At 42.8% G+C, this 24,771-nt stretch overlaps 2 protein-coding genes across 2 annotated transcripts in view; one reads left to right on the forward strand and one right to left on the reverse strand.

The window, feature by feature from the left end:
• The window catches only part of cuzd1.2 (CUB and zona pellucida-like domains 1, tandem duplicate 2), a 47,251-nt gene that overhangs the window by 15,279 nt on the left and 7,201 nt on the right, over positions 1-24,771 (forward strand). The window lies entirely within an intron of this gene.
• LOC117522859 (zinc finger protein Pegasus-like) lies at positions 16,868-18,242 on the reverse strand. The gene is given in 4 exon segments (XM_034184274.1): positions 16,868-17,706; positions 17,709-17,856; positions 17,858-17,994; positions 18,066-18,242. Coding segments are annotated over 4 exon segments (1,104 nt in total). The 5' UTR covers positions 18,202-18,242; the 3' UTR covers positions 16,868-17,023.

The raw sequence follows: 24,771 nt of genomic DNA on the forward strand, positions 1-24,771 counted from the left end.
CATCCCCTCCATCTTTAACAAAAAAACTCCAAAACAATAAATGTTATAATCTTGTAACTCACTGTATTAAGAGGGCATATATTGCTGATAAATGATTAAGCTTAGTTGATTTTGATGCACCAGATCGATCCTATTATTTGAATATTTGGTTTTTTAATGCCCTGCCTGATATTTAATGTCACAAAGGCCGTTGCTGAGGGTCTCCCACGTCTCCTTGTTCAGTACTTGTCATGGCTGTGACTGGCATACACATACACAGGCTTCCAACAACAAATGTTTACACTTTTTTTGTTGTCTGGTCCACCTTCAGGATGGCCATGTGGAGGCTCGCTATACGGCTCTGGTTCCTTCGCCAGCCCAAACCACCCCAACCACTATCCTGATGGTTCCTATTGTATCTGGTACCTCAGCACGTCATACAATGAAAGAATCTTCCTGTCATTCACAACCTTACAGTGAGTGAAAAAAAAAAATCAACCCTCTAATGGGACTCTTAGCCAATAAACATTTCAGGGATTATTATAGATAGTCATTTGTAATTTATCTTCATAACACAGAATGGAGAACTGCTGCCACTGTGACTATGTCGCGGTCTACGACGGACCGTCTACTTCTTCACAATATCTGGGGAAAGTTTGCAATGGCAGTGTTAGGTCTTTCCAGTCCTCCTCCAAGTACCTGACCGTGGTGTTTCGGTCTGACGGTTCTGTTGTTGGCCAAGGGTTCAGAGCTCTCTTCACAAGCACACTGTCACCAAACCTGGGTAACACTATGATTGATTTCATAATTCATATAAAGTGATGGTGTTGTTAAATCAGAACATTTAATCTGGATTCACTGCTGCTCTTCTCTAAAGGAGTCAAACAGTCATTTAAAAGGTACATTGTGTAGGAGTGTAGCATTGATAAGGTCTAGTTCAAAAATAATGAAGCCAAAGTGTGACATCCCCATCAAAATTTAAAAGTGGTCTTTTTTTGTGAAATGTTATCATTTTAGGTATGGTTATATATCAGAGTTTCAATATTTCTATTGGTCTCGGTTCAGTCATTGGTAGAAATTATCAGTGCATATATACTATAATGTGCTAGAGCGTAACGCCTGCAACAACAGTTGGAGGCATCTTCTTTAGTCTGCAGAAGCCTGAAACTAAGAAATTCTGTCCATTAGTTCATGGTATTATTGAACAAGTAATATAATTATTCTATTGAAGCAGAGTAGGAGATATAGCTAAGGTTTTGACACAAATAAATCAAGGACTTATTCTCAGTGTTACGCTTTAGAAACATGATGTTTTTTCTAGGAAATGACATTTCTACCTTTACAAAAATGTATTACTGTGTGTTAGTATGAAGCACAAACAAACAAACTGACAAAATATAACAGTATTTCTTTAACATTCAATTTTAAATGATAATGCTAAATATCAATGTCACACAAAATTGATGAAAAAAGTGCTATTTTTGGGGTAAATTTCGTTAGTATCTCTGGAACCGTGCAGAATTTTTCCATGAAATTTTCAGTACCTGTCAAAGAGACTATAGGCAACTCACAGATAATTCTGGATGGTGCTAAATAAAATAATGGCTTGTTCATGACAAATGAAACGCAAATCAGCAGTTAGGCTTCATTATTTTTGAACTAGGCCATAACCATCTGTAGAGTAGTGTATAATTACCTGCAACAACAAAATGTGTTTTCAACATCTTAGAATGAGGCTTTCATACTTACTTGGGAGCAGGCTCCCTCATGGAGGCCACTGTTGCACTGAAATATTGATTAAAAAAAGTACAAATGGTACATAATTACACTGCTTTTTGCATTTTGCCAGAAAACTGAAGAAAAAAAAGAAGAGGAGTAAGACGGTTGCGCTGATGTACGCTGTCTGCTGGTTTTTACTGCAAGCGATAAATGTTTGAGAACACTCATTTTTATGAAAAGGAGAATCATAAAAAATATTTCTTAAAAGAAGAGAAGGAATGGGAGCATGAAGCCGCATCACTAAAGAAGTAAAAACATGAACAGAGACAAAATCTTGACCGGTGATAATGTATTCTAATCCAATTACATTGTTTCTGTGAATCTGATTTTGGTTAATCATGTGAGATTTCAGATCGTATAATATCGGGGTAACGGGGCAAAATATCTGACTGTTTCACATTTGGATGTATTACTCCGCACCCTGACCGGTGTTCTGATGAGCTGTCATTCCTGTTGAATGTCATTCCTGTCCTACACACATCTGCACATGCACAATATTGTCGGAATGTGGAACTGTTGATTTATGCGACGAGATGCACAATTCGACAGAACACCGGCTGCGCGCGCTGCTAGCTGTTATCGCTGTTAGCTGAGATGAGAGCGTGAGAAAGTCGTGTTCCGACGCCACCGAAATAGGTGAATTTAAGCTACCATACGAAACTATCGATGTGGATTGACACAGAATTACCGTTTTACATTTGGATTACTCCGTGCCCTGACCGCTGTCGGAGAGATGCTGCCTCGGCTTGACGGTAAGCCTCGCCAACCGAATTACCTACAGAAAAATAAACCGTGAAAACAATGGAATTGAAATAGAATGGGAATAACCCCCTTATGTCTGATGATTTGCGGACGTTCATGCTGTTATACGGTCGCAAATAGCAGTTTTATGGCTCCACTAACGTGTCTCCATAAAACTCCTTTTTACCACTTGCGTGTCGCTGGTAAAGCTCAATTTGTGACGCAAATCATCAGACACAACAGGGTTATTCCCTAAATGTACATCCTCACCACTAGATGACACAAAATCTTACACACTGTAGCTTTAACCACTATGTAATCCTTTATCTTCAACACAAATCTTTGTTATTTAGTGCTGCAGATAAGTGAATCAATCAATTAGATATTGATAGAAGCATTTTATTTTTTAAAAATCATAGATTTTAGCATGCTTCCACTTGTCATCCACTAGACACCTCGTCTTTTTTATGATCACAGATCTAGTTCACAATCTCAGAATAGACATAGAATGTATCCATCCATCCATCCATTTTCTTTTGCTTTATCCGGAGTCGGGTCGCGGGGGCAGCAGCTCAAACAAAGCCGCCCAGACTTCCCGATTCACACACACCTCCCCCAGCTCCTCTGGGAGAACCCCGAGGCGTTCCCAAGCCAGCAGAGAGACGTAGTCCCCCCAGCGTGTCCTGGGTCTTCCCCGGGGTCTCCTCCCAATGGGACGTGCCGGAACACCTCTCCAGCGAGGCGTCCAGGGGGATCTGGAAAAGATGCCCGAGCCACCTCAGCTGGCTCCTTTCAACGTGGAGGAGCAGCGGCTCGACTCCGAGCTCCTCCCGAGTGACTGAGCTTCTCACCCTATCTCTAAGGGAGGGCCCAGCCACCCTGCGGAGGAAACTCATCTTGGCCGCTTGTACTCGCGATCTTGTTCTTTCGGTCATGAGCCAAATCTCATGACCATAGATGAGGGTCGGAACGTAGATCCATGGGTAAATCGAGAGCTTTGCCCCTCTACTCAGCTCTCTCTTCACCATGATGGTCCGATACAGCGACCGCATCACTGCAGATGCTGCACCGATCCGTCTGTCGATCTCACGCTCCATCCGCCCCTCACTCGTGAACAAGACCCCGAGATACTTAAACTCTTCCACTTGAGGCAAGAACACCCCACCGACCTGAAGAGGGCAAGGCACCTTTTTCCGGTCGAGAATCATGTCCTCGGATTTGGAGGTGCTGATTATCATTCCAGACGCTCCACACTGGGCTGAAAACCGCCCCAGTGCACGCTGAAGGTCCTGATTTGATGAAGCCACAGAACCACATCATCCACAAACAGCTGAGATGAGATTCTGTGGTTCCCAAACCGGTGATAAAGGCCAGCCCTGGTGAAGGCCAACGTGCACTGGAAACAGGTTTGACTTACTACCGGCAATGCGAACCAAGCTCCTGCTGCGGTCGTACAGGGACCATATAGCCCTTAGCAAAGGACCCCGGACCCCATACTCCCGGAGCAGCCCCCATAGGGTGCCCCAAGGGACACGGTTGAACGCCTTCTCCAGATCCACAAAGCACACGTGGACTGGTTGGGCGAACTCCCATGAACCCTCAAGCACCCGATGGAGGGTGTAGAGCTGGTCCAGTGTGTCACGACCAGGACGAAAACCACACTGCTCCTCCTGAATTCGAGGTTCGACTATCGGTCGAATTCTCCTCTCCAGTACTCTGGAATAGACCTTACCGGGGAGGCTGAGGAGTGTGATCCCCCTGTCGTTGGAACACACCCTCCGGTCCCCCTTCTTAAACAGAGGGACCACCAATCCAGAGGCATTGTCCCCGACCGCCATGCGATGTTGCAGAGGCGTGTCAACCAAGACAGTCCCACAACATCCAGAGACTTAAGGTACTCAGGACGAATTTCATCCACCCCAGGAGCCTTGCCACCGAGGAGCTTTCTGACCACCTCAGTGATTTCGGCCTGGGTAATGGATGAGTCCGCCTCTGAGTCCCCAGTCTCTGCTTCCTCTTCAGAAGACTTGACGATAGGATTGAGGAGATCCTTGAAGTATTCCTTCCACCGCCCGACAACATCCCCAGTCAGGGTCAACAGCTCCCCACCCGCACCGTAGACAGTGCCGGTGGAGAGCTGCTTCCGCCTCCTGAGGCGTTGGACGGTTTGCCAGAATTTCTTCGAGGCCGACCGACAGTCCGCCCCATGGCCTCGCTGAACTCCTACCAGACCCGAGGTTTTGCCTCTGCAACTGCACGGGCTGCAACACGCTTGGTCTGCTGGTACCTGTCAGCTGCCTCCAGGGTCCCACTTACCAACAAAGTCAAGTAGGACTCCTTCTTCAGCTTGACGGCATCCCTTACTTCCGGCATCCACCACCGGGTTCAGGGATTGCCGCTGCGACAGGCACCAGAGACCTTGCGACCACAGCTACTAGCGGCCGCATCGACAATGGCGGTGGTGAACATGGTCCACTTGGACTCCATGTCTCCAACCTCCCTTGGGATCTGGGAGAAGCTCTCCCAGAGGTGGGATTTGAAGACCTCGCTGACACAGGGTCCACCAGTCGTTCCCAGCAGACCCTCACAATACGTTTGGGCCTGCCAGATCTGACCGGCTCCCAGCGGATCCGACTCACCACCAGGTGGTGATCGGTCGACAGCTTAGCCCCTCTCTTCACCCGAGTGTCCGAGACACGTGGCCGAAGGTCAGATGATACAACTACAAAGTTGATATTCGATCTCCGGCTCAGGGAGTCCTGGTGCCACGTGCACTTATGGACACGCTTGTGCTCGAACATGGTGTTTGTGATGGATAAACTGTGACTAGCACAGAGGTCCAACAACTGAACACTACTCGGGTTCAGATCGGGGAGGTATCTCTCAACCTCCAACACAAGCTCAGGCTCCTTCCCCAGCAGCGAGGTGATGTTCCACGTCCCAACAGCCAGGGGCTGTGAATGTGGACCGGACAGCCGGGCCACCCACCCTCGACTGCCACCCAATCCTCTCTGCACCCGACCCCTATGGCTCCCTCTGCAGGTGGTGAACCCACAGGAGGGCGGGCCCACGTTGCTCTTTCGGGCTGAGCCCGGCTGGGCCCCGTGGGCTAAGGCCCGACCACCAGGCGCTCACACGCAAGCCCCAACCCCAGGCCTGGCTCCAGGGTGGGGCCCCGGCTCCACCATACCAGGCAACGTCTCGGTCCTTGATTTTGTACTGGTCATGGGAGCTTCTGAACTGCACTTAGTCTGACCCATCACCTAGGACCTGTTTGCCTTAGGAGATCCTACCAGGGGCACAAAGCCCCTGACAACATAGCTCCTAGGATGATCCGGGTACGCAAACTCCCCCACCACAATACGGTGGCAGTTCGAGGGGAGACATAAAATGTATAAAATACATTTTATTTTATACATAGAATGTATAAAATAGCCATTTCCTGGCAGCCATTTATGACAGAACAACTCCACAAGCACCTAAATACTAATTTTGGTACTTATTTTGCACCCAATCACAGCACTTATTGGGTATCTCTTGTGTTTTTCAAATCAGGCCGAGTGGACTGTTCTTCAAGCTACATGAACATCGTGATTTCAAGGTCCTACTTAAACTCTCTCGGCTATGACGGTCACAGCACGTATGTGAATGACCCACAATGCAGGCCGAGTGTCCAGAGTTTCGAGGTGGTCTTCAATTTTCCGATCAGTTCCTGCGGTACCACCAGACAGGTAAAGAACTCAACACCTTCTGTAAAGTTATAACACCATGGAGCTCATAATCATGTTCCTCAGTGAGGCTGTTTTCCAAAAACCTTCGGCCGCTTACAGGTTGAAGGCGGCTCAATGGTGTACACCAATGCTGTCCGTGCCTACAACTCCAGCTATGGTGAAATCACGCGCCAATCCCACTTCAAGCTGGAGGTGGGCTGCCACATGCAGCAGAACTCAACGTCTCACATTATGTATGTCGCCCAGCAACATGGCAACAATGCCATTACAGGCACAGGCAACTTCAACACCAACATGGCTTTCTATACCAGCAGCAGCTTTTACAATCAGGTCTGAAACTTTTCTTGTTTTCACCAGTTGACTGTAAAATCAAATACATGTCATAATGACTCACAGAACATTTATGGCTGCACCTTCAAGGTTTTATTGATTGAACTTGGATATATTTCTTGCTGTCAGGTGACCCAGTATCCATACAAGGTGGCGCTCAACCAGAACATGTACGTACAAGTTAACATGGTGGGTGGTGACAGCGGCCTGATTGTCTTCATTGACACTTGTGAGACCTCCCCCTACTCCACTTTCCATAGCAGGCGCCTTTATCTGGTCCGAAATGGGTAAGGAACAAAAAACAAGTAGAGTAAGTCACTGTGTGTAAACTGTTTTTATATAATTTCTGTAGTTTTAGTTCATTTCTTTCTGTTACTTTTTTCCTGTATTATTGACCAAAATAAATAACATTGCTGGTTCTGTTCTTCTTTTAGATGTACTATGGACAACAGTTACTACTCTTACGTCTCCGGCAGCAGAAATTATGCACGTTTTACCTTCAAGGCCTTCCAGTTCCTACGGGCGTCAGAGTCCGTGTACATGAGGTGCACAGTTGCCATATGTCCATCCTCTGACTACAACTCCCGCTGTCGCCGTGGCTGCTCCAAGCGTGCAGCAAGGGATGCCACGTCCAAGCATGAAACCAAAACTCTGGTTCTAGGTCCCATCCAACTCAAAGGTCAGTATCCACTTTTATTTATGACACTAATAGTGGAAGAACTACTCTATATTTGGATGTAATAATCAATTCTGATTTCATCAGCAGAAATTACACTCCAGTATATTTTGTCCTTAGGTCCTGAGAAAGAAGAGGAGGAAGCTCCCAAGGAGAACAAGGCTCCTAAGGAGGATAAGGCTTAAGTTTATTCTGTAGTTAACTGCTTCACTCTTTACTAATCAGTCTGTTCATTCTTAAGACTTTGATTTATCTTCACTACTTTCTTTCACAAAGCATTACCTGAATAAAAGCATCACCAAAACGCACCTCTGTTGTGAATTCCATCGAGTCAGTTCTTTTTATAACATGGTGTGCAATCGTGTCTCTGTGATGTACTCACCTTTGGCAATTGTTTCACGTGAAAGAAAGCCCATTTTCAAAACACTGCTGAAAAATAAATGCAGCGATATCAATAGTGCACTGGCAGTAGGTGTAAATAAATCAAAACTGTTCCCTGTACAGTGTGGACACATTTTCCAATTCAACTGAATGGGAAACACGAAAAGCAGGAAAGAGTAATGAGTGGAACGGACTTCAGAGCATGTTGGTGACAGGAACAGAGGTGATGAGGACATAAAGGGTAGATATGGTATTAAGGACAGGTGGCGGTGGAATGAAGATGTTGAGGAACGTATAATGAGAAAGAGGGTGGCAAAAAAGAATTGGGATAGTTATAGAGGTGAAGAAGGTAGACAGTACAAGGAGATGCAAAGTAATGTAAAAAAAAAAAAAAAGAGAAGCAACAAAAACTAATACCCCCGTCACACTACAGACCGAATAAGGCCTAATGTTGTCCGAATGAAAGTTTGCAGATGACAGTAATGTTTGCAGATGACATTGTGATTTGTAGTGAGAATAGAGAGCAGGTTGAGATGAACCTGGAGAGGTGATGCTACATTCTGGAGAGAAGGGGAATGAAACTCAGGAGTAAGACTGAATATAGGTGTGACCAAAAGGGAGTCCACCGTAATAGTGTGGTTACAAGTAGAGGTGGTTTAAGGTAGGTAAGTTTAAATGAATGGGGTCAACTATTCAAAGTCAGGAAGAATGTGGTAGAGAGGTGAAGCAGAGAGTGCAGGCAGGGTGGAGTGTTTGGAGAAAGGGGGCAGGAGTAATTTGTCACAGAAGTATATCGGCAAGAGTGAATGGGAAGGTTTAAAAGACAGTAGAGACCAGCTATGTTGTACAGCTTAGAGACAGTGGTGCTAACAAAAAGACAGGAGGGAGACCTGGAGGTGTCAGAGCTGGAGATGCTGTGATTTTCTATGGGAGTGATGAAAATGAACAGGATTAGGAATGAACATATCAGAGGGACAGCACAGGTAGGACTGTTTGGAGACAAAGTCAGAGCCCAGATTGATTTGGACGTGTAGAAGAAGAAGCAGGTAGAAGTATGCTGAGGATGGAGCCACCAGGTTGGAGGAGAAATGGGAGACCACAGAGGAGGTTTATGGATGTTCTGAAGGAAGACATACAGGTGGTTGGTGTGACAGAGGAAGATGCTGAAGACAGGGTGAGATGGAAGTGGTTGATCTGCTGATGGGAGCAGCAAAAGAAGTATCAACTGAACACGGAAATGCTAAATTAATGGCTCATTTAGCTTGTCGGCCTAGTTTGCTTGGTAGAAAATTGACCAGTGAAGTTAAATATACACGTAGCTGCTCATGTGTCTTTAGATGTTACTGTACCACTGATTGTTTCAATGTAGGTTGCAAACATTTCATTGTTGTTTTTTTTTTGTGTACTGTGGATTTGGTATGTTTAATTTGGTGTTTGACTGTGGCTAGAATGGGGAAATGGAAAAGACAAAAGGCTAGCTCAGTTAGAAAACACTTTACTTATAAATTAGATTAATTCATCTCACAATTAAATGATTTGCTCTCCTAAAGGGAGCGTGCGGTCGCCAAAAGGCTTCAACATTCACTGTTACCTATGACCCTACTACACACCAAAGAACATAAGGCAGTAATTACTTGAGGCACCTATTACTGGTTATGATGATAACAAGAAGGTGGTCCTAAAAACAGTAACAATGTTCTTCACACGTTGCTAAGCAACAGACAACAGTATCCAAGACGAAGAACAACCTTGCTAAAATAGCAGTATTAACCGCAATATGAGTTAGGTTTTTTTTTCTCCTTTTCTTTTTTGACACCAAACATCTACCCAACCACTCAGATTACAATACTCATTAAATATTCCGAAAAGTACTGGGATCCATCTGATAAATGCAGCATCTCAGCACATTACCACAAAGGCTAAAACATGGTTTCCCTGGTGCTACATGGCAGGTCTGAGAAAGTGTTCACAAGAGACACAAGACACAGTTATTCTGCTGAAAAAGTGGTGATACTGGCTGTCAAAGTGACCCCCCAAAACTGCAAAGGGACAGAAACAGGTTTGATGTACTTAAAAGGCTATGCATTTTTTTTTAACAAAATGAGTTAAGTTGCCATAATGCTGGTTAATAAAGGGCACTGTGTGGAGGAACTTAAAATACCCCCCCCCCCAATAAAAAACAAACAAACAAAAAACAAAAACAACCAGCTTAAATACTTTTCTGCAAAATCCATGAACAACGTTTGGCCAGTCATTACTGCAGTTTCCACGCAATGTAGCTCGCTTGAATTCCAAAGTTCCGTAGCAGCACTCATGGAGAAGAATCATGGCTACTGCAGGTGTAACAGCCAAACTTTTCTTGAGCGATTTATTACAGTGAGAGAGCATCCATTCATCAAACGTCCTCTCAACTACAAACGCACAAGCAGAGTGGATACATCAGGTACTGCAAAGAAATAGTGTTAAAGCACTAATTACTGAAATAACTTCAACAAGGCTTAAATTAGGTCACTCTTGGTCAACAGAATGACCAGAGAAATGTTCAGATGTAACTGGATGAGTGTTGAGAATTTATTTGGGTATATGTATTATCCAAAGAAACCTGGTCTTGTTGCACATCAAAGTAATTCTGCTCTACCCTCCATAGCTGATGGTCATAACAGACACAGGCGATGTACAAACTGTTTTAATCGACACTGTATCATGCTGAGCCCAACCAATGTAGCGGTTGGCCTATAATATTGGCCTATATGAGCCTTTCATAACCATATCTGTGTTATTTTTGAAAATATGGAAACTTACTTTATCTGAAAAGAAAAAAAAAAAAAACAACGCTGTCAACCCTGGTTGGGGCTCCCATCACCCCATGGTCACATTAGCTATAAGAGACAGCGGCAAAGCAAGAAGCTGCCATTCATTTTCAGTCAAAGTGGACATTTGATAGTGGCATAGCGGTTACTATGCCACCAGCTAGGCAGGTCCAAAATAAACTAGAAGTATATTTCATGTAAATGTTGATCAATGCAAAACAGGGACTGTCTGTCCAAGTGAAGGCTACATGATGTACACTGATTGGCTATATTTACAATTTAAGTTCATGTTTCAACTGTGAAACATCAAGCCTTAATTACATTTATTTGTCAAAAAGGGGATGATAATAATAAGAATCATTTTCATTTTTCCAGCAGATATATAGGCACTGTACATTTTTTTTTACTTCCTAATGTCAGTATCGAGCCCCCAAAAATCGGTATCGGTCAGGCTCTAGTGCTATGTTTTCGTAGCGTTTTGTCAAACTCAATAGAAATATATTTACTCACTGTATAACTTCTTTAAAACATGTACTCTGGTCCAAGCATAACAGTTGTTTATTTGAACACAAGAACCGCACATTAAAGTTTTTAGATAAAGGGTGGAAAATCAAAACTTACAAAAACTTACAGCTCACAATAGAGTGCAAGAGATTAGTGCTCTTGCCTGGTCAAACACAAATTCCCTGATTCAAGTCCACCTGTGCACCTTTTTCCACATTCATCTGGAGATGCACATTTAAATAAAAATGGGAGTGAAAACAGATCTTTCTAATTGCAGCCCACTGGTGTCTACACCTTGTTAGTTAAGTAGCGCTGAAATTTCAATTTGAAAATTGGCAGTCTGCTTTAGTTTTCTATATTTTTGATACTGATGGCTGTCCACCTCATACTACTTGTGTTTAAACCAAGTAACGTGATTGATCCCCACTGAATAAATGTGCTTTTAATGTTTTATAGTTTTTGCTTAATTTGATGGTATTAGGGCACAAAAATAATCTCACCTGGACATCCCAGACTTTACAGTTCAGCCAAACCCACAAGATAAAAATTAATGTAGTGTTTTAACTGACACAAAATGCCCAATCATCATGAAACTTTGGGTGCATGATTCCTTAAAGCTCAAAAGCGCCCAGGTAAAAGGTCCATAGTCAGTATTATTCACTCCATTGTCACCAAAATCCGATGTACACTTTACTTAGTTGCCAAAATAGTTTGAAAGGTTTGGATATTCATCCATCATTTTTGAAGAGGAATATTCAACACTAGCATCCTCTAAATATATAAAAACTGGTCATTCAGCTCCTGCAGTTTCAGACACAAAAGCTATTAAAAACATGAATGATGTTAATTTTTAGAAGTTTTTATAATAACTGGATAGCAAACTCTATCTCACAATAGAGTGCAAATTTGTAATCTGCAATACTATGAACTGCTTTTAACTATGAGGAGCTATGACACAATGATGGGGACTTACAAGATACTTGTGAGATTCCAACAAAACCCATCTCAACCATTTGTAGGAATAGCAGTAAGTACTTAGTTTTAGCTTCTCCTGTTGCGCTTGGGGTCACCACATTGGATCTGATATGGAGCCGCATGTTGATTTGGCACAAGTTTTATGTCAGATGGCCTTTCAGACGCAACTCCAGATGTACAAGGAGAATAGGCACAGGTGGTCTTGAACTGGGAATGCATAGGAAGCAAGCACACAAATCACTTGCGTCACACTGCTGCCAGCCATTTTTAGACTAAAAATTATGGCAACTCTCCTGTCTCATACTACTCAGCAATAAATGAAAATCAACCAGAGAATTATAACTTTGAGATCATTTCTAGTGCCATTCCAGGTATTTAGATGTTGTGTATTTTGAAAGCTGCAGGCTGATGTGAAAATTACACCAATGACTTACTGATCATTTAATCACTGATGTTTTGTGTCAAAAAGCATGAGGACTTTCTAATTATTTAGCACTTAACTATGGCTCATAACAGCACCTCAAATAAATTCTCAACCTGGGAAAATACTGACATGTCATTTTCTAATACATACATACACTCAACAAAAATATAAACGCAACACTTTTGGTTTTGCTCCCATTTTGTATGAGATGAACTCAAAGATCTAAAACTTTTTCCACATACACAATATCACCATTTCCCTCAAATATTGTTCACAAACCAGTCTAAATCTGTGATAGTGAGCACTTCTCCTTTGCTGAGATAATCCATCCAACCTCACAGGTGTGCCATATCAAGATGCTGATTAGACACCATGATTAGTGCACAGGTGTGCCTTAGACTGTCCACAATAAAAGGCCACTCTGAAAGGTGCAGTTTTGTTTTATTGGGGGGGGATACCAGTCAGTATCTGGTGTGACCACCATTTGCATCATGCAGTGCAACACATCTCCTTCGCATAGAGTTGATCAGGTTGTCAATTGTGGCCTGTGGAATGTTGGTCCACTCCTCTTCAATGGCTGTGCGACGTTGCTGGATATTGGCAGGAACTGGTACACGCTGTCATACGCCGGTCCAGAGCATCCCAAACATGCTCAATGGGTGACATGTCCGGTGAGTATGCCGGCCATGCAAGAACTGGGACATTTTCAGCTTCCAAGAATTGTGTACAGATCCTTGCAACATGGGGCCGTGCATTATCCTGCTGCAACAATGAGGTGATGTTCTTGGATGTATGGCACAACAATGGGCCTCAGGATCTCGTCACGGTATCTCTGTGCATTCAAAATGCCATCAATAAAATGCACCCGTGTTCTTCGTCCATAACAGATGCCTGCCCATACTATAACCCCACTGCCACCATGGGCCACTTGATCCACAACACTGACATCAGAAAACCGTTCACCCACACGACGCCACACACGCTGTCTGCCATCTGCCCTGGACAGTGTGAACCGGGATTCATCCGTGAAGAGAACACCTCTCCAACGTGCCAAACACCAGCGAATGTGAGCATTTGCCCACTCAGTCGGTTACGACGACAAACTGGAGTCAGGTCGAGACCCCGATGAGGACGACGAGCATGCAGATGAGCTTCCCTGAGACGGTTTCTGACAGTTTGTGCAGAAATTCTTTGGTTATGCAAACCGATTGTTTCAGCAGCTGTCCAAGTGGCTGGTCTCAGACAATCTTGGAGGTGAACATGCTGATATGGAGGTCCTGGGCTGGTGTGGCTACACGTGGTCTGCGGTTGTGAGGCTGGTTGGATGTACTGCCAAATTCTCTGAAACGCCTTTGGAGACGGCTTATGGTAGAGAAATGAACATTCAATACACGAGCAACAGCTCTGGTTGACGTTCCTGCTGTCAGCATGCCAATTGCATGCTCCTTCAAATCTTGCGACATCTGTGGCATTGTGCTGTGTGATAAAACTGCACCTTTCAGAGTGGCCTTTTATTGTGGGCAGTCTAAGGCACACCTGTGCACTAATCATGGTGTCTAATCAGCATCTTGGTATGGCACACCTGTGAGGTGGGATGGATTATCTCAGCAAAGGAGAAGTGCTCACTATCACAGATTTAGACTGGTTTGTGAACAATATTTGAGGGAAATGGTGATATTGTGTATGTGGAAAAAGTTTTAGATCTTTGAGTTCATCTCATACAAAATGGGAGCAAAACCAAAAGTGTTGCGTTTATATTTTTGTTGAGTATATGTACTGGCACCTTTAATTACCAAAAAAAAATTAACTATATAAATGATTTTTTTATGTACACGCAACAATTTCAGAGGCTAGGCTACATAAAGGCCAAATAAAATACCAATAAATAAAATTATAATGGAATTACAGCGCGTCCAGAAAGTATTCACAGCACTTCACTTTTTACACATTTTACTCGTATGTTGCAGCCTTATTCCAAAATGGAGTCAATTCATTTTCCTCCCTCAAAATTCTACTAACACCCCATAATGACAACATGAAAAATGCTTTTTTGAATTTTTTTGTGAATTTATTGAAGATAAAAAACTGAAAATCACATGTACATAATTATTCACACCCTTTGCTCATTACTTTGATGCACCTTTGGCAGCAATTACAGCCTCAAGTCTTCTTGAATATGATGCCACAAGCGTGGTGCACTTATCTTTGGGCAGTTTTTCCCCATTCCTCTTTACAGCATTGCTCAAGCTCCATCAGGTTGGATGGGGAGCATCAGTTCACAGCCATTTTCAGATCTCTCCAGGGATGTTCAATCGGCTTCAGGTCTGGAGTCTGGCTGGGCCACTCAAGAACATTCAGTTTTGTCCTGAAGCCACTCTTTTGATATCTTGACTGTGTGCTTAGGGTCATTATCCTGCTGAAAGATGAACCATCGCACCAGTCTGAAGTCAAGCGCACGCTGGAGCAGGTTTTCATCCAGGGTGTCTCTGTACATTGCTACATTCATCACCATGCTTCAGTGTAAGGATGGTGCCTGGTTTCCTCCAAACATGATGCCTGGCATTCATACCAATGAGTTCAATCTTTGTTTCATCAGACCAGAAAATTTTGTTTCTCATTGTCTGAGAGTCCTTCTGGCAAATTTCAGGGGCCTGATGTACAAAGACATGCGTGGATTTCCTACTGAAACATGGCGTACGCCAAAACCCAGAAACTGTTTTATGCACAGAAACATTCAGATGCAGCAAAGTGTGCATAGGCATGGATCCAAGCACATTCCTTTTGTACATCCAAATCAACATGGAAATGAGAGCACATGCAAAAGTACCAAACTCCTTCCTGTCCATGCCTCCATCTGAATATGCAAATGTATTTAAATAGTTTGGTTGTGTCATGTTGACGGTACCATAAGTGTGGAATGTAGTGTGTTTGATGACGTCCGCCATTGTCCCTGTGTTGTCGCATGTAAAAATTTAAGCACTTGTAGAGGCAGAGTGCAGAAAAAATTAAAGCTGTGGCTCGGTCTTCCTTGTCCCATGCAGCTCACCGCAATGTGAAACGGAAAGGAAATGAGTAAACTATATACTCGCTAAGCAACCACCCATTGCAAACCGTGCCAGGCTGCCTGTTCCCAATCCAATGCATATGCGCATCACATATGATTTGTACTTTGATGGAATGTTCTGTGCTCAACATCAGTAACAGTGGCCTTGGTAATCTGAATCATTTATGACCGAATTATCGTCATTTGCAAGTAAATCCTCGCATTCCCTGCATACTTGCTCACGTAGGCTTGCACCATTTGAAAGGTCTTCGAATGCTAATACAGCCATTGCTAATACCACTTTCCTCATTTCTTTATATCCACCCATATAATTACAAACACGTGTGTGTGTAAATTGTTCATAAGTGTGTCTCTGATGTGCACATCACTTTGATGACTTCTTGTTTTTACACTATTAACAATTTCCAGCATCACCTCTACGAGTCGGCAGAGGAACAGCTGTATAAACATGCGTACACCAGCCATGATTTTTGGTGGCGCACCGCACATTTCCACGGACATCTGAACGTTAGTGTGGGATGGACGTATGCAACATTTTTGTGCATATGCAGCCTTTGTACATGAGGCCCCAGGTGGGCTGCCATGTGCCTTTTACTAAGGAGTGGCTTCACATCTGGCCACTCTACCATACAGACCTGATTGGTAGATTGCTGCAGAGATGCTGGTCCTTGTGGAAGGTTCTCCACTCTCCACAGAGGAATGGTGGAGCTCTGACAGATCAGGTACTAGGTCACCTCCCTGACTAAGGTCCTTCTACCCCGATCGCTCAGTGTAGATGGGCGGCCAGTCCTAGAAAGAGTCCTGGTGGATCTGAGCTTCTTCCATTTACGGATGATGGAGGTCACTGTGCTCATTGGGACCTTCAAAGCACCAGAAATGTTTCTGTACCCTCCTCAGATTTGTGCCTCAAGACAGTCCTGTCTCAGAGGTCTACAGACAATTCCTTTGACTTCATGCATGGTTTGTGCTCAGCTGTCCACTGTCAACTGTGGGACCTTATATGAAGACAAGTGTGTGTCTTTCCAAATCATGTCCAATCAACTGAATTTACCCCAGGTGGACTCCAATAAAGCTGTAGAAACATCTCAAGGATAATTAGTGGAAACAGGATGCACCTGAACTCAATTTTGAGCTTCATGGTAAAGGCTGTGAATATTTATGTACATGCGATTTCTTAGTGATTTTTTTATTTTTAAAATTTGCAAAAACTAAAAAAAACAAAAACGAAACTTTTTCACAATTTTTTCCTGTCTGACTGGAAATTCACTAAGGGCCCTTGGGCAAGGTCTTTAATCCCCTATTGCTCCCGGTGTGTAGTGAGTGCCTTGTATGGCAGCACCCTGACATGGGGGGGGGAATGTGAGGCATAATTGTAAAGCACTTTGAGCATCTGATGCAGATGGAATAGCGCTATATAAATGCAGTCCATTTACCATTCACAATGCATTATGGGGCATTGTGTGTAGAATTTTGAGGGAAAAAAATTAATTTCATCCATTTTGGAATAACACTAATATAACAAAATGTGGAAAAAGTGAAGCGCTGTGAATACTTTACAAGACGCACTGTAAAACAAAAAGCAGTCCTGTCAGAGGTTTTTTTTCTTTCTAAGTTTTCCTCATTTGTGCCTTATTTGTGTTGCCCTCGGGCAAAGTGGCAGGCAAAGTCGTACTTGCTCTTGCACTTGTGGCCACAAATGTTGCACTGGAAAGGATTCTCGTAGCCGTGGCAGCCCATGTGGATTGTGTAGAGGATGTTGTCGGGGAAGTAGATGTCACAGTGCTGGCAGTGATGCAGCATGTGGGAATCCTGGAGTGGAGCGGACAGGCCTGGGGCCGGCGTACTGGGCTGGCTGTTTGAGATACTAGGAGTACTCATGTGCCCACTGTGCTCACTGCAGGGCCCGTCTCCAGGACTGCAGTTGCTGTGGGGAGGAGCTCGGGGCTCTGCTGTGGTTGGGGAAGAGGACGACGCATGGGTCATGCTGGCTGTAACGGCCACAGAAGCGGTGGCAGGGTGAGGCTGCTGGATTAGGAAAGGCTTCTCATCAACAACAGACTCGGCTCCTGGAGACATGGGAGGTTGAGTCTGGGCCTGAGACTCTGAAGGCAGGCTGGCTAGTTGGCCAGCCAAGGTGGACAGCTGGTTCAAGGGGTTATCCATAACCATATCGTGATGATGATGGTGGTGGTTCTGGTTATTGGTGATCCCATCTTCACTTGCTCGGCTCTGATTATCATAGGGCTCCTGGCGTAAGTGGGACAGGTCGTGGGAGTAGTCACTGACATTGTCTGGCTTGTGCACCGCCATAGAGGAGGGGTGAAGTTAATGAGGAGCCGGCGGCCAAAACCCAGTGAGCTTGCTTTCTTCTGCAGAACACTCAGCATCTTCTTATGTGAGAGTGAGCGAGCGCCTTTCATGGGCAGCAGTTTGTGTCGGCGCCGGCGGTGGTGTGACAGGTTTGCTGCGGTCGCTGCAGCGGAAAGAGCACAGCTCACACTTGTAAGGCTTCTCGCCTGTGTGCGATCGCATATGGGCCTCCAGGTGGCGCTCATAGGCTGACGCAAATGGGCACAAGTGGCAGCGGTGAGGTTTCTCTCCTGTTTGATAGAGGAAAAGAGGCTAAGCAAGAAAACATTCATTCTATGCGCAGAAAACAGTTAAGACTCACCTGTGTGAATGCGGATGTGCTCGATGAGTCGTGCTGTGCCTCTGGTGGCATAGTTGCAGTAGCGGCACTTAAGCTTTCCATCATATGTCCTCTCAAAACCATCCACCAGGATCCCTGAGCTGTCTTCCAATGACATGTCCACTGTGGAATGATCCAGTCCATTCTGGCTGCAGTCTACAAGCAAACACATTTTTCAATCAAACAAAGTATTATTTGGCAACCACAGGAAAAACTATTCCACAGCACTGCACTACTGCCATGAATACAACTCAAGCATCTACTGTGAAATACATGTAAAAACACAAACAGCAAGTTTACACATTCTAGTTTTGAGTCAAATTTCTCAACCATTATAATACTGATAAATGTGTTATCATAAATCAGATAGCAGTCACAAGTGTTCACGCCAGTTGTTATGCTAAATCAGGGTTCGGCAACCCACCGTTCTGGAGCCGCATGCAGCAGTTTAACCTCCCTGCAGCAGCTCCCTGCAGCTATGACAAGACTCTGTGTCTGTAAATATTTTTTCCCATTCCCCTTAGCATAACTGTTGAGTAGCAGTGTCTTAAGTTGCAAATCTCAGAGGTTTTCAGACAGAGTGACACTGAGAATGCAGCATAATTTGTAAAGTCTTATCATTGACGTTGCAACAACTATGCAGTGACAATTCTCTGAGACTTATAAAAAATCATAAGAAAATGATTGAAACATTGACTTTAATTAATTTGTCAACAGGTTCCACAAAATTTTTCTAGAGTAAAAAACATTGAGTTCTTTTTACTTCTGATTGAAACACGAGGTTTAAGTCACCTGAAAACAAAAAGTTGATAGTGTCCACAACCCACTTGACTTTTTTGAGTGAAAGAGTAAAATTCTATGGTGTGTCTAACTTCATCAAAACTTCATCAAGTCTGACCATATGCGTTATGCACACAGCTTTAAAACACATCCTCATTCCTGAGGTGAACAAACTCTCCTGATACTTTATGATACTTGGACAAGTGTGTGGTTCTCAAGCTCATGACTGACTGAGCTGCACTTGACTGACATCAAACTTTATGGCTGCTGTATCGAATCCTGTCAGTAAGTATATAAGCGGTACTCTTCTGCATTCAGGGCATGTTGGAGTGAAACATTTCACCATGTGGACTCTCCTGGTTCTGTGCAGCCTGATCGCCTCTCGTGGTTTCTGCGGTATGGTTCATTATTGTCTTGATATTGTTTTTTTTTGTGACTATAACTGCATTGATTTTTTTCTTCTTTTAAAGCTGATCTTTATTGGAGGTTCAGAGTAGTACTAATCAACATTGTGTTAATCATCTGAAATGTAGTTTATTCCACACTTTTTATGAGACACTTCATATATGTGTGCATGTATAAATGTATTTATGGTGCATCCAGAAAGTATTCACAGCGCTTCACTTTTCCGCATTTTGTTATGTTACAACCTTTTTCCCACAATGGAGGGTTTTGTTTGTTTGTTGTTAGCAAATTTATTAAAAAACAAGAGCAATCAGAGATTTCTGACGTCCACCAATCCGGCTCTGGATCACCTCCAAAATTTAATGGAGTCTTCCATAATGTCTATTGGTGGTGCAAATTTGGTGAGAATCTGTTAAGTAGTTTTGAAGAAATCCCTCAAAGCCTGTATAAAGTGAAATCTTGATCCAGAATCCAGATCTGGATCACCTCCAAAATTTAATGGAGTCTTCCATGCCCTAATGTCTATCTGTGGTGCAAATTTGGTGAGAATCTGTGAAGTAGTGGACATAATCCTTCAAAGCATATATAAAGTGAAATCTTGATCCAAAATCCAGATTCGGATCCGGATCACCTCCAAATTTTAATGGAGTCTTCCATGGCCTAATATGGGTCTGTGTTGAGAATTTCGTCAAAATCCGTGAAGTAGTTTTGACGTAATCCTTCAAAGCATATATAAAGTGACATCTTGATCAAGAATCCAAATTTGGATCCAGATCCTCACTTTTCTTACTTTCCTCACTCTTCTCCTTCTTGCACAGTCACAGTTTTTGAGAACTGTCTACTCCACACAGATTTACCATAGAGTGTCATACTGTTTGTATTTCTTCATAACTGATGTAAATAAAGTTCAAGACATATTCATTGACTTGGAAATGTTCATGTATCCATCCCCTGACTTGTCTGAAGAAAACTGGCAATTAAACTGATTATTTACGGGTATTATACCAAAGGGGCTGATTACTTATGCAACCCATCATCTTGGCTTTTATATTTTAATTAATTGATATCAGGTTGTAGAGATTTGTTTTCAGTTTGAGTCTAAGGAAGATAATTTTAGAAATTTTTATATTGAGAAGCCTGATTTACTTTTTGTATTTGAAATGCCATAAACAAATTTAACAGCGTGAAATATCAAGGGGCTGAATACTTTTGCCAGCCACTGTATCTGTGTTGAAATTTGGTGAGAATCCATGAAGTAGTTTTGATGTGATCCTTTAAAGCATATATAAAGTGAAATTTTGATCCAGAATCTGGATTCAGATCCAGATCACTTCCAAAATTTAATGGAGTCTTGCATGGCCTAATATGTATCCGTGGTGAAAATTTGGTGAGAATCCGTGAAGTAATTTTGACGCAGTCCTTCAAAGAATATATAAAGGAATGCTGGAGCACTGACAGAGTGACCATCAGGTTCTTGGTCACCTCCCTGACTAAGGTCCTTCTCCCCGATCGCTCAGTTTAGACAGGCAGCCACCTCTAGCTAGAGTCCTGTTGAAACTTCTTCTAGTTAGAGATGATGGATGCCACTGTGATCATTGGGACCTTCAAAGCAGCAGAAATGTTTCTGTACCTTTCCCCAGTTTTGTGCCTGTAGACAATCCTGTCTCAGACATCTAAAGACAATTCCTTTGAATTCATGCTTGGTTTGTGCTCTGACATGCACTGTCAACTGTGGGACCTTATATATAGACAGGTGTGTGTCTTTCCAAATCATGTACAATCAACTGAAGTTACCCCAGGTGGACTCCAATTAAGCTGTAGAAACATCTCAAGGGTGATCAGTGGAAACAGGATGCACCTGAGCTCAATTTTGAGCTTTATGGCAAATGCTGTGAATATTTATGTACATGTGATTTCTTTGTTTGTTTGTTTTTTTACTTTTAATAAATTTGAAAAAATAAAAAAGCCCCTTTTCACATTGTCATTATGGGGTACTGTATGTAGAATTTTGAGAAAAAAAATGAATTTCATCCATTTTGGAATAAGGCTGTAACATAACAAAATGTGGAAAAAGTGAAGCGCTGTGAATACTTTTCAGATGCACTGTATGTCCCACCAATTATCTGAGTATTTCTTTTGTTTTTGTCTATCAGGTGATGCTGATGCCCCACCAGCAGACGGAAAAGATCCAGCAGGTACCATTAAATAAAATAACATAAATCCAATAATGCACCTAGGGTTTAATTTTAAGCTTCCCAGGATACAGATATATTTTTTGTTTTTGTTAACTGACTAATCATTTGTGTTGAAGATAAATGTCTTTTCACTTGTGTCAAAGCTTTTATTTCCCACAAATTTTCATAAAAATGTAAATTTAGTGGCTGGTTATGGACATCACTGGATCAATAGAAATCAAATTTGAAATATCCGAGCTGTCTAAAAAAATAGCATCAAAGGCACTAATAAGTTAAGTTTCAAAGCCCAATTGAAAGAAAAAGAAAAGAAAGAAAGAAAAAAAGGCTCGATGCACACTGGGCAAGTTTGTGGCCGAGTGTGAAGCATCTGGGATGAGAATCAGAAACCTCAAAATCTGAGACCATGATCATCTTTAGGAAAACAATGGATTGTCCACTCTGGGTTAGGGGAGAGTTATTGCCCCAAGTATCTCAGGGCCTTGTTCATGAGGGGGGGATAAATTTCAGCTCGAGATCAATACACTGATTGGGAAGGCATCTGCTTCTGTTCTGTTGCATCTGTTTTACGGACACTGTAGCGGACCGTCGTGGTGAGGAAAGAGGTGAGCCAGGAAGCAAGACCCTCAATTTACCAGTCAATTTACGCCCCTATTCTCACCTATGCTCATGTAATTTGGGTAATTAACGAAAGAACAATGTTGTGGATACAAGCAGCAGAAATGAGATTCCTTCTTTGGATACCTGGGCTTACACTTCAGGATAGGGTGAGAAGCTCAACTAGGGAGGGACTCTGAGTAGAGCCGCTGCTTCTTCACGTCAAAAGGGGCCAGCTGTGGTGGTTCGGGCATCTGGTGAGGATGCTCCCTAGGTCTGCCAGGCACATCCGACTGAGAGAAGACCCAGGACACACTGGAGGGATTATATTTTCCAGCTGGCTTGGGAACGCCTCAGGATCCCCCAGGAAGTGTTAGAAAGGCTGGATGATGGGGACAACCAAGAGAAAAAATCAAATTAATTAATGTTTGAATAAAAAGAAGTTATTTTTGTGTCCCTGCAATAGACTACTGTCTCTGAATGTGTGTCTGTCTCGTGGCTCAGGGGTGTCCTGTCCAAGGTGTGCCCCGAATCTCGCCCTATGACTGCTGGGGCCGGCTCCAGCTGCCCCACGACCCTTAAATTGAATACGTAAATGAGGCTTGAAAATGTTTGTATTTATTTGTTGTTGTAGTACCCGGTATATGACAAGACAAAAACAGTTGCCATTAACTCAACTAAAAATAGTTAAAAACCAAAAAAAAAAAAAACAAACAATTTGATTTCAATCATGTAAAGTCACGCCACTTATCTGACAATTTATTTTGTTTTGCCCAACAGGAGATTCTCAAGCTGCAGCAGCTGATGCAATAAATCCAGCAGGTACAAAAATTTAAAATTAAAGAAAAAAAAAACATTAAAGAAACTAACCAATTATCAAGTTAGAAGAGTAGAAATAAATTCTCAAAACCTGCACTGATGCCCATTGGTGTCGAACAAGTGTGGCTTCAAGGGGTTTCTATCGAAAATTCTTATTGTTTCTTTTTACGTTATTGCCTGTCAAGGCAAAAACAGTCTGAAGGAAGCAAAGCAGCAATGTGCAACAAATATGAAATGTGAGTTATGTGCATTGTAGCGTTTAATTAATCAAAATTCTAAATCACAAAGGATTTTCCAATAGCTTGAAACTAGGCATCTTCTTAGGATATTTTTGGAAAAGGCTTATTTTATGCAGAAGAGATGATCATCATCCATCACAATGGATTCAGTTTGAAATTTCATAAAGAATTTGACTTGAAAATGTGTTCTTATCCAAGCATTACAATTCTCTATGTAGTACTATTGTTATTACTTCATATTCAGCAGTTGTATGTCTAAAGTCGGTAATGAGTCGTTTATGTTTGCCAGCCCAGCCTTCATGTCGTGGCAGATGTGGCGGGGACCTGGGGAGCTGCTCCTGCACAAGCTCTTGCCAAAACAGCGGCAACTGTTGCCATGACTACAGCAGTGAGTGCCACATCTCAAAAATCCACGCCGTTAACCGCTTCTGCATCCCTCAGACAGTAACGCTGATCACTTCATTCTCATCTCTCTCATCATGCAGCTTACTGCCCCATGATCAAGGCCGCACCACAGCGATGGTACACCTCAGGTATAACAGTCGTCCACAAACCGCGGGTGACAGAAAACTGGAATATTCTTTTTTCTGGCCAATTTAAAGGTTGCTCTAATAATGTTATGTGTTCCCATGTCTCTCAACTCGGCCCGTGTTGTTACATTTGTGGCTGGGACATGAGACGCTCCTCCTGCACAAGCTCGTGTCAGTACTGTGGAAACTGTCACCATGACAACTACTGTAAGTGCCATGTTGAACAGTACAGGAATTGTTACATCTTCAAAAATTTGATTCAGCTCAGGGCATTTAGCAACACTCAAATGGTTTAATTTACAAATACATATTAATGATAATGTGCCTGTGTTTGTAATATATTTAACAAAATTTGATTGGAAATGAAATATAACCCATTATAATGTGTTGCCCTCTATGTGGGGGAATAACACAGGAAGATTGTCAACTGCTGATTTAAACTAAAAATTTAAAAATAAAAAACTGACATGCAGAAAATGATATTTTGGTTTCAAAATTATAGGAAGAAATATCTGATATACAGAATATGTGCAAAAGTTTTCAGTTCCCTGTAGAATTTTTTTTTGAAAAAATCAAACATAGCATTTGGTAAATACACTTTTTTAAGCATGTATATTTTTAACAGGGGTAATGGCCAAGCAGTTAAATTCATTTGTTTCCAGAGCAGAAGGTTATGGGTTCAAGGCCCCCCTTCCCATTCTTCATGTAATGTAGAGTTACATCAAGAAGGGCATCCGGCGTAAAACCTGTGCCAAATCAACATGCAGATACCTCAGATCTGCTGTGGCAACTCTGAGTGAAACAAGGGAGATGCTGAAGAAACGTACTTTCTCTTATATTTTTCATTTTTACAGAGATTAAAAAAATCAAACAGACACAAATAAATGAAATAAATGACGTTTTAAATGTTCAAATGATGGCAGCACGGTGGATTAGTGGTTAGCACTGTTGCCTCACAGCGAGAAGGTCATGGGTTCAATTCCCACCTGTGACCTTTCTGTGTGGAGTTAGCATGTTCTCCCCGTGTTTGTGTGGGTTCCCTCCGGGTGCTCCGGCTTCCTCCCACATCCAAAGAGACACAGGTTAGGTGGATTGGAAACTTTAAATTGTCCATAGATGCATGTGC

Source organism: Thalassophryne amazonica, chromosome 13 (genome assembly GCF_902500255.1).
Source record: "Thalassophryne amazonica chromosome 13, fThaAma1.1, whole genome shotgun sequence".
NCBI lineage: Eukaryota > Metazoa > Chordata > Actinopteri > Batrachoidiformes > Batrachoididae > Thalassophryne > Thalassophryne amazonica.